The 10,748-nt window shown below is 33.1% G+C and overlaps 1 protein-coding gene across 3 annotated transcripts in view; it reads right to left on the bottom strand.

Moving 5' to 3' along the window:
* Nucleotides 1–7,405, bottom strand: part of LOC106470953 (MICOS complex subunit Mic10-like) — an 18,266-nt gene extending 10,861 nt beyond the window's left edge. The window contains exons 1-2 of one of the 3 annotated variants that reach the window (XM_022399592.1): nucleotides 7,155–7,405; nucleotides 925–972 (exon numbers count right to left, since the gene is read on the bottom strand). In XM_022399592.1, the coding sequence (XP_022255300.1) occupies nucleotides 925–972; nucleotides 7,155–7,236 (130 nt within the window). In that variant the 5' untranslated portion in view covers nucleotides 7,237–7,405. The remainder of the gene's footprint in view (nucleotides 1–924; nucleotides 973–7,154) is intronic. The other 2 variants (XM_013931532.2, XM_013931531.2) reach the window with 2 other exon arrangements.
* Between the last annotated feature and the right edge of the window lie 3,343 nt (nucleotides 7,406–10,748).

The raw sequence follows: 10,748 nt of genomic DNA, 5'->3' as shown, positions 1-10,748 counted from the left end.
ACAACACTCCACAAATTAACGCCTTCCACGAGCTAGATACCACCACCTGCTTACCCATACCTATGAATATCCACCAACAGTAATCATAATTCACACAACATTCAGCCCTAATAATGGATGCAGAACGCATTCGAAACACGTCGGCCAACTCATCACTAGCTACAACTTTTACCCGTTGTTCTAACAACGTTAAGATGGCTTATCGACTTCTTGAGAAGAATTCTAAGAAGAAAGTAAGCCTACAAACATCGGTCTTGTTTAACAAAATCTGCCTACAAGAAAATCTGTCACCAAAGTACACCAATATATATATGTATAGACACACACACATTTACACACATGCTTTAGTACACACATTACTGGTATAATCAGTAAACTGAAATCAAAATTCTGAATGGTTTTCTGCATTATTTCTGAAAATATAATATAAAAAGAAGCAATTACTTCAGTCACAATTCAAGAGATGACATCAGTCATTAAAACAGCACTTGAACCTGGAAGACTTACAAGTAAACCTACTGTAAAAAGAGCTGAAATTAAAACATTTTGACAAGGCCATCTCTCTGTCTGCTTGAACATATTTTATAATGTTGTTATATGATATTAAATATCTGAAGATGGTTTTACTAGTCTTTTTGAAAGGTACCCCTTTTTTTTTTAGAAAGTGGGAGAAAATTTCATAACTATTTCTAAATGTTTGAATACAACATTGTAACAAATACTACCCATTCTTCACAAATGATATACTTAGTTCGTTAATGCAAACTAACAAAAAGAAAACAAGTACAGATAAGTGGAAAAACCTAAAAAATTGTCTAAAACTGATAAAATTAAGAAGACATCAATGTATAATTTGAAAAACAATTATGCAAATAGATTTTCTACTGCAAAATAAATAAATAACAAATAGTTGCTGCTACTTACGCTTGAACATGAATACTGAAAATATGATCCCTACACCAAGACCAGCACCTACAAAATTATCACATTCAATTATATATCAATTTAAATAATACAATTTGTTTAAAAATTTCAAAATGGAAAATATATAGAATTACAAGAAATCTAGAGAGTTTGTAAAAAAAAACAACAACAACAACAAGGAAATACAAATTCTATTTTTCAGAAAGACAATTTGAAATCATGCATGGTCCTGAGCTATTAATCAACATTTTGATTATATTTCCACTATGAAATTAAACATTGAAATCACAATTATACTATTACTTAATAACTTCATTTGAACTTTATTAGTACATAAAAACTAAGTGCCACTTGTGTGTTCACTCACAGAGAAGCACTCATGGCCACTACTGTCATCATTATCAAATCCACACCTGCATGGCTTACAGAAAAAACATAACCTTCTATTTCTTCTAAATGTTGAACCGTGCACTAAAAATATGTTAAAGAAATATATTAAATTCGGAACATTCAAACTGTATTCTTTTTATGACTATCTTTACTCCAGACAAGATCAGTGTATCAGGTTAATTGATTTAATTGGGTAGGAACAGAGATCACTTGCATATCAATGGATCCATAGTACTGTGGGAACTCTGAAGTATAAAGACATGCTCAACAATTCAAAATACAGCTCCCAGAATAAATATCAGATGGACTGATACATGTTGTTTGTCAGACACATGACAACACTTTCACAAGTACAGCACAACATCGAATTTTAGTCAGAAAAACAACTTATTAGTCAGTAATATGAGGTAAGTGATCATATTAATATATACTGTACAGTCACACACACATATATATATATATATATGTACACACAAACTCTTTCATATTTATAATGCTTATTCACAGAAGACAACAAAGCAAAATTAATTACAATTTTTTTTATCTATTGATGAAATAAATCTTGATATCATACTACTATTCTTCATTCTATGACATCTTATATTATTATATTTTTTTCTTCTAAAAATGATCTAATTAAAAATAATAATTGTAATTATCTAATAATATCACATTGATAATAGAATTGCAAAAGTGATAATCATCAGCACTAGTTACAAATTAGAATTTACCAATCTTGAATTGGGATAATGGGTTAAAAGATGGGATGGAACAACCTTGGGATATATTCCTAACTAGCTTACTGAAGACAGAAAGGAGAAAATCAATGAGGTTTCAATTGAAAGATAAGATGTAAAATAGATCTACAGAAAAGCTAGGAATTCGGTTAAAAAACAGAAACCAAATATCCAAAAAAGTGTCATGAAAAATACCTAGTTAATGATGTCAAAACTGCAAGAATTTTTTAACATATTGTTACGACAGCGGAAGTCACGCATTGCTAGGAGCATGCACGCTGAAGTTTCCTGAAGGATCATGAATTTTCCTGGCAACTCTAGTTTGTTCGAAGCATCCTCTTTTTTAGTATATAATCCTGGGGAGAAAAACCAGCGTAATTGAAGTGATATAGATAGATATGCATATAGATTGAAGAGATAGATAGATAATTGAGTCAAGCAAACAGTAGGCACAGTAAGTAAAGTGTGTGAACCACTGTGATTTATAGCATGCATTACAAAAGTAGTTAAGTTTAGAAACGTCCTGACTGTGGAAATTCTGTGTATTACAAAGTTTGTATCGAGGAAGGATAAACTGGGTTAATCAAGAAACTATTTGTATCGCTGAAGATCCTCAGAGAAATTTCTACTGGAAACAAACAAGCAGATAAGTAACAATATGTTAAATTTAGGTAAAATAACAAAAATTGTAATTTGGCCTTTAACCTCTTTTAGACCAAAATCAACTTCATGATATAAAAAACTGAAAGTCATTCAGAAAGTATTTATTTGGTGTTTTGAATGGAAAATACAAAGCAAGTAAGAAATTCCCAACCTCTGAATTGTGAGCCAGATATCTCCAGTTTGCATGTGTAACTATGAGTAAATGCTGTTCAAATGGCATGTGCCATATATGACCCATGTGACAATAAGAGGTTAAAACTTACTAAGGATATAGCTTTTGTTGTATAATATGAAAAATGAAATTTTTAAATATTCTCTTTGGCTTTCACAACATAACATTTTAGTACAGGGCAAGTGGGACAGTTACCCCAGGTACAAAATCAAGAGGGGCAGAAACATTATTAAAATGGTTTACCATAGCATATTTAAAGGGGGCACAAATATGATGGCTAGCCCTTGGCAGTAAGTTGCCTCATTAAATCTCTGTTTAAAGACCTGATTAATATTCCTGTTTGTGATAATGTGTGTTAATTACAAGTGAAATAAGGTGATGTAATAAAATTGGTAAATAAGGTATTAGGATTAAAGTGTTAAAGGATGAATAAGATTATGCTATTCAGAAGCATGGGTAGAGGATATAACTGACACAGTAAGTGATAAGGTATAGGTGCTGACAGAGATGCAGTTTTTTTAGTGCACATAGGAGCTAATGATGTAGAGACAGGCAGGTCAAAGGAGCTAATTGATAAGTAAAAGGAAATGATAAAGGCACTGTACAAAAATAGCCATAATAACTTAATTCTTTCAAGAATACTGCCAAGACATAATTGTGGGGATTAAATTATAAGTTGGTCACTAAAGCTGAATGCTAGACTGAGGTTAATATATAAGGGCAAGCAGGTTGGATGGTTGGATTTTTCGGGTCAGTTCAATGCGAAAAGGAAGTTCTTTGAATTAGATGGTTTACATTTATATAGTGTAAGTGCTGGCTTCTTTACAAGGACTAACTGTAAAGGTAGCTTTAAGCTAAAACTAGAAAGTGATGAGGGTCAGAATAATGAAGAAATAATAAGATGTAGAGAAAATTATAGTGTTGCAACAACATACAGAGGTAGGTTTAATGGTAGGCTAAACTGATGTTATTGCAATGCTAGATGTATAAGAAATAAAATAGTGAACTAGCTGAAATGGAAGATTTTGATGTAATGGGACTAACTGAAACTAGATTAAATGTAGACAAACTCAATAACCTGAATGTCTTTGAAATACAGGATTATAGGTTGTTTAATTGTGACACATTACCAAAAACAGGTGAGGAGTAGCTTTATATGAAAAATGAGTTGCATCTTATTCAAGTTGAGGGTATCAAGATTAATAGCAATGAAGTTAAATCTATTTGAGTTTCTGTTGGTGGTTATAAGGGAAGATGGACTTTATTTGGAATATGTTTCAGATACTGGGACCAGATGAAACTGATCCAATTAATGAGAAACTACAGTCAGATGAAGAATGAATTTGTTAACGAGACTAAAACTATAAGGATTTTATGTTCAAGAATATAGATTAGAAAATTTTGGAGTAAAACCATGAGGGAAACAGGTTTTTAGAAGCCAGTATGGTTTCCTTCACCAATTGGTCAGGGAACCTAATAAAAAAAAATGCTATTTCAGATTTGTTAATTTCCAATATCAAAATTGTTGATAGGATGGAGATTGGGAAACATCTGGTGCAAGTTATCATTTCTCACCTACATTTGATGTTATGCTACATATTGAGATAAAGAATAAAGATATTTTGGTTCCAAATTTAAAAAAAAGTAAATTTTGAAGAGATGAGACAAGAATTATGATGTGAATGATCAAGGCTAACTTTTACTTTTGCTTTTTACTTTATGTTTTACTTTTATTTTAGAGTTTAATATAGTTGATTGAGTAGCACAGATGGACCAACAGGTTCCTTATTGTCCTTAAATTTTTGTATGTAAGGGGGGGTTAGGGAAAAAAACTATTTAAATTGGGCTGTAGGGTGGTTGAATGGGAAAAATCAATAGGTTGTTATTAATATTCCAGTCAAAGGGAACCTTTTTTTTTTCACTGGAAGAGTGCCTCAAAGGTCAGTTCTTGGGCCTTTGCTTTTGCTTACTTACATTGATGATATTAGTTTCCAATTAGAGAAAACTATCTACTTAGACCAAAACAAAAAATCAACATGTTAATGAGTACAACTATTAAATATACCTTTCGTACATTCTTGCCTGTAAAGAATTTCATTTTTTTACCAGTTTGATACTCTCATTATTAACTATACATTCAACCAGGCACCAATAATATCCTATGAGGTTTGACCATCTTATAAGATTTAGGCTAATCCTAAATCTATATACTGATAGGAGTATAATTAGTAATTTGGGAAGTTTAATGTTAAACACCTAGATATTTCTAATTGTTGAGTTGCTTCTGAATGATTTAGATAAATTAAGAGACATTTCATGATGTAATACAGGATGGTTTACTATACCACATGGTCAGAGTGCCAACTAGGATGGATGCCATTTTAGATTTATTGTTAATCACTAGTCACAATATAACTGCAAAAGTTGAAACAAGAAAACATTAACCATGACATTTAATTACAGTAGGAGCAAGGTAATGCATTTATTATAATTTGTATCTCATATTTAATATAACATAAAATATAAAAGACAAGGTACCTGTTGTTATATTTTGACTGCATCACCCTTTAAACTAAACCTAAAAACACTCAAAGTCAAAGGCAGCCATTATCAGTTAAATATTTATCAAGCCTTTCCTCAAATTTATGAGATCTACCACATCTGAAGGGAAACCCATTACAACTGTTAAAGAAATAAAACTGTTTTAGCTCAAGATGACTTGTAAACTGCCAAAATTTACATTTGTGTCCCATTGTTCTAACATTCTCACCATTCAGTACAAAAAGAGATGAAGAATCAACATTACCAATTTCCTTAACTATCTTAAACACCTCAATCACATCCCCTATAACACTTAATTTTTCATGAGAAAAACAATATAAAAGATCTTAACCTGTCCTAGTATGACAGCCTGACTTCCTGTCTTTAACTCAAAACTTTCCTGGACTCTTGAGGTTTTCATTTCACTTCATTAGCCATGCTTACTACATGCTCTAGCCAAGCTAGTCACTCAACAATCATGTGTTAACAACCTTTTAAACCCACTATTAAAGTCTAATTTAGTTACTTAACATCTCAGCCACTAGGTCAAAATTTACTATCATTCACTCAATGAATAAACCTTAATCATGCGAGTTTCTAAATCAAAATACTCGTCAAGAGTTGTATTGTATAGTATGACACCATTGTAGTCCTCCTTTAAACCATTTCCAATAACTCAATGTCCTTCTGAAGGTAAGGATCCTAAGACTGAACACAATATTTCAAATGTGGTCTAATTACCGACCTACACAATAAAATTATAGCTTATTTACCTTGTATTCAACATTTCTGTAGATTCAACCTAAAATCCTATTCGCCCCACCACTAACAATAGCATACTGCTTTGATAGCTTAAGAGACTGATACTGACAGTGATAAATCATAACACTAAGATCCTTTTCTTCCATAAAACTGTTATTAGTGTTAAGATTATTCCTATCAAACTCATACTTACTATTTTATAAAACTTAAATTATGATTTACATTACCTTACAACTTTCATTTGTTATAATTAAGTCATCTGCCATTTATTCACCCAATTCACCAAATAACCTACCTCCTTTTGAAAAACAACCTCACGGGGTGCAAAACCCTAAACCTTAATTAAGTTAATATAAACAGCACATTTAACTTGAGCTGTTTAAGCAAGTTCCACATCACTGAGCTTTTCTTATGGAATCTGGTACTTTACAAACCAAGTAATATCAAATGTCTTTACGAGGTCAAGGATTCTTATTAATTTCAAATGTAATTTTTTTTGTTAGACCATAGGGTGCTGAAGATACTATTCTAATTGCCCATACTATTCTAACTACCCTAAGTTACAAGTATAACTCACTATTAGTATTATTATTATGCCATAGATTTAGATACACATACAGCAGTGTTTCTCAATCATGGGTCACCAACCATATTGCCGGCACGTGGGATTTACCAGAAACAAAAACAAACAAACAACAACAAAACTGGCAAATTATTCACATATAAATCGGAATGTTTTTTTTTTGTTGTTGTTGTTGTTCTCACATTTTAGCAGTCCGCGACAGTGTACGGAGGCAGCGAGCCGGCACTAATATCGAAATGGAACGCTGTCATAGAGCATCTTTTAGCCCTCACCCACAAATCCATGGTGTTCCGAATCTGGGTCATAGAGGGTAACTTAACCTAATTACTGCTTCTAACGTGCTTTCGTCTACCGTACCAAGGAAATAGCTTGCAGTACTTACCCATTTTGATAAATGTATCAGCAAGACAGTTTTCCCATTTTTCCCCAAATTCATCTTCAGATTTACGGTTCACGTTAGCCATATTCACTTTTTCGTATCAGTATTATACTATAGTGAGCAAAGAGACACCTTGTGGAATTATTTAATCATATGCCACTTACTGCGTTTGACTAAAATTCGTTTTGGAATTAGTTTTTCTGATTTAAAATTTAATTAGTGCCAAAGTACTAAGTCTTTCATTAAAAGAAATATGGGGCAGAATCATTCAATGAAAAAAATTCAGATTGACAGGTATTTTGTAGTTAATTAAAGCGAATAGACCTATAAAATGATTTAGGGAATAATGTTGTGTTTCAAATGAAAATGAAATAGACAGCATGACAAACTAAAATTTTCATTGCCATGTTTCACAACACTATTATTATTAAACTTTGTATTCAAATAATTAAGAAATATTTATGTATTTAATATTTTTGAAAAATACGTTCATACTAATTAGCATATTATAAAATATATTTAGAACGTAAAAAAATATATAATTATGTAGTGTCCAATGTAGAACATATTTAAATGTAAAATGTAAGAAATTTATTCAATAGTTAATATAAATATATTCATATTTTATGTCATATAAATATGTTTTATGTACCAGTTTTAACATTAGAAAAAAAAAATTAAACGTGTTTCACAATTCATCTATGACAGCACTTCATGTATAAAAGCACATATCTCGAACTTTTAACCATATTTAGTTAGAAAGGTGAACGCTTCAGTTCATCAAGAATTTTCAAAATTGTTCGTAATTATATTGTTACGCCTCCGGTCGTTAGTTAATTTTCCGTATAATTTCTTTCCGAAGAAACTTTACCAATACAAGTCCTTTCTTAAGTAAAACTGGTTTATTCTTTCTGAATACAACTTTGCAATACACTTAATTTCCACAGTCGCGCTATAACAAACGCTATGATTCACAACGAACGTCTCATGTGCTCGACTCAACTGTCAATTACAGTTTACATTGTTGCCGTCACGTCTTGACCGTCTTATATATAAAAGACTACCGCATATCTAGTAGGGTCTCGAGATTTCAGGAACGGACAGGATCCTTCTAGAAGTTCATGACGTGTTACTAGAGTCACGCGACTTCCGCTGTCGTAACAATATGTTTTTAGCCATGCGTGTAGTTTTAACCATAAAACATTTGTCAAGAAATGTGGTTAAGTTCCTGTCGCTCTAGTTACCTGTTCCGGAATTTTCGGGCTCACGGATTTTACTCAGAACAGTAGGTTAGCGCTTCCAGTGGCTTTGCGCGAAATTCAGAAACAAGCATGCAAATAAACAGCAACAAACACACACACACAAAACACAATCAAAACAAAACACTAAAAGAAAAACGGCTAACAAAATTCACCTACCCTTTATGAGTAACTAGTGTTATGTCTCTGGTCATTGGTTAATTTTCCATAGAAATTCTTTCTGAAAAACTTCAGCGATACAAGTCCTTTCTTAAATAAAACTAGTTTATTCTTTTTTAATACAACTTTGCAATACACTTAATTTCCACAGTCACTTTAACTTAAATACACGCTATAATTCACAATGATTCACGCACTTTCTTACGGTCACTACCGCGCTTGACTCAATTGTCCGTCTTTATCTCTGCCTGTCTGCAATTTAATTTATTTGCCTGCTTATATGCTAAAATAGAGGGCGCGTAGAAAAGACTAGAGTTGCCAGGAAGAGACATGATTCTTCTAGAAACTCCAGCGGGCATGCTTCCAGGGTCGCGTGACTTCCGCTGTCGTAACAGTAGTATAACAAAGTGTTAAAATTGCACTTTAAAAGTGAGATACAACTAACAATAATTCCCCAGTTTTCTCTTAATATCGAAAAGATAAGATATAAAAAAGTGCAACCAAATAACACAGTAGCTAGAAATCATATTCTGTCAAAACACAACCCTTACACAAAATCGTTTATTCCTTTAGGAGGGGATTGTTAATGCACTATAGTACACAAGAATAAAACAAAAACATTACCCTAACTTAATTTAAACACTAAAATTACAAATCTACACACTATATAAACAATGGTCTTGATACTACACATGACACAAATATACATATATACTGTTACGACAGCGGAAGTCACGTGACGCTGCAGGCGCGTTGGCGCTGGTAGCCTGTGTGATGAGTTTCTCGAATGATCGGGAAGTCCGAGTGTGTTTGAGATACCCTCTTCGTTAGTATATAAGCCTGGCAAAGAAAGCTAGCAGGAATGAATGAAAATAGAGCAGTAGTTACTTTGAATACCGTGTAATTTATGATTCTGTTAATTTTGAGCTAGTGAGCTGTAAAGTGTGTGTTTTGCACTCGTCGAGAGCGAAGTTATTGAGATTGTGAATCGCTGTGATTTATAGCGTCTTTTATAAAAGTTTTTAAGTTTAAAGTGACAAGAAATGTACTGATTGTGGAACTTCAGTGTACTAAACGTTTATATTGAGGACGAATAAGCTGGTTTAATCAAGAAAGGATTTGTATCACTGAAGATCCTCGGAAGAATTTCTACTGGAAACAAACAAACAAGCAGATACGCAACAAATTGGTGTCAGAAAGTGGGACGGAAAAAAAAGATGGAAACGAGAAGTGGCAAACCAAACTACAACTTAGCAGATTTGATGCCAGCAATACAAGAACAGGAAAAGAAACAGGAAGAAAGTGAAAATAAACAGGAAGAGAGACTACAGCAGTGGTTGGAGGAGAAAGAAAATAAACAAGAAAAGAGACTACACCAGTAGTAGGAGGAGAAAAAAAATAAATAAGAAGAAAGATTACAGCAGTGGCAAGAAAACCAGCACCAGTGGCAACTGAAACAAGAAAGGAAAGAAGAACGAGAAAAGAAACAGGAAGGAAGTCTTCAACAGCTGCGGGAAACTCAGCAACAGTAGCAAGAAGAAGAAGAAGAGAGAGTACAACATCAGCATGAAGTACAAATGGAAAAGATTAGTAAATTCCAATGTGAATTAAATACATTAAAGGACGATTTACTGCCATGGACCTAATCAGCCCCTTCCAGACCAGTGGGGGTAACTATTGAGATCATGGGCATAAAGGACAGACATAAATTATACTTGGTTGACATTGAAGACACATGCATATTAGGGTTGGACTACTTACTACCAAGGAAGTGTCTAAACTTTGATAAAATGACGTTTGGGAACAACAAAGGCCAAATTCCAGTAAGTGTTGCTGCATCCGTTGATTTGCATGTCACAGCACTTAAGCAAACTACAATACCCCCTATGTCAGAGGGGATAATTTGGGGTAAAATAAAGGAACATCCCCAAGGAAGCCCAATGCTAGTGGAAGCAGTGGAAGACCTATCCAGGCCAGCAGACGTGAAGATTGGAAGGTCACTTGTGGCAGGTCATCAAGTAGTGCCCATAAAAGTAGCTAATTTATCTAAATGTGAGCAGACACTTAAGGAAGAGGCATTGTTGGGTGTGTGCCAGGAGGTACAGCTAGTCAATGTTAAGGCAAAAAATACAACCATAAAGAAAGTACATATTCTCCCAGAACAATTAACTGACCTCTA

Source organism: Limulus polyphemus, unplaced genomic scaffold (assembly GCF_000517525.1).
Source record: "Limulus polyphemus unplaced genomic scaffold, Limulus_polyphemus-2.1.2 Scaffold4318, whole genome shotgun sequence".
In the NCBI taxonomy this organism is placed as follows: domain Eukaryota; kingdom Metazoa; phylum Arthropoda; class Merostomata; order Xiphosura; family Limulidae; genus Limulus; species Limulus polyphemus.
This window is presented reverse-complemented; position numbering and strand designations above follow the sequence as displayed.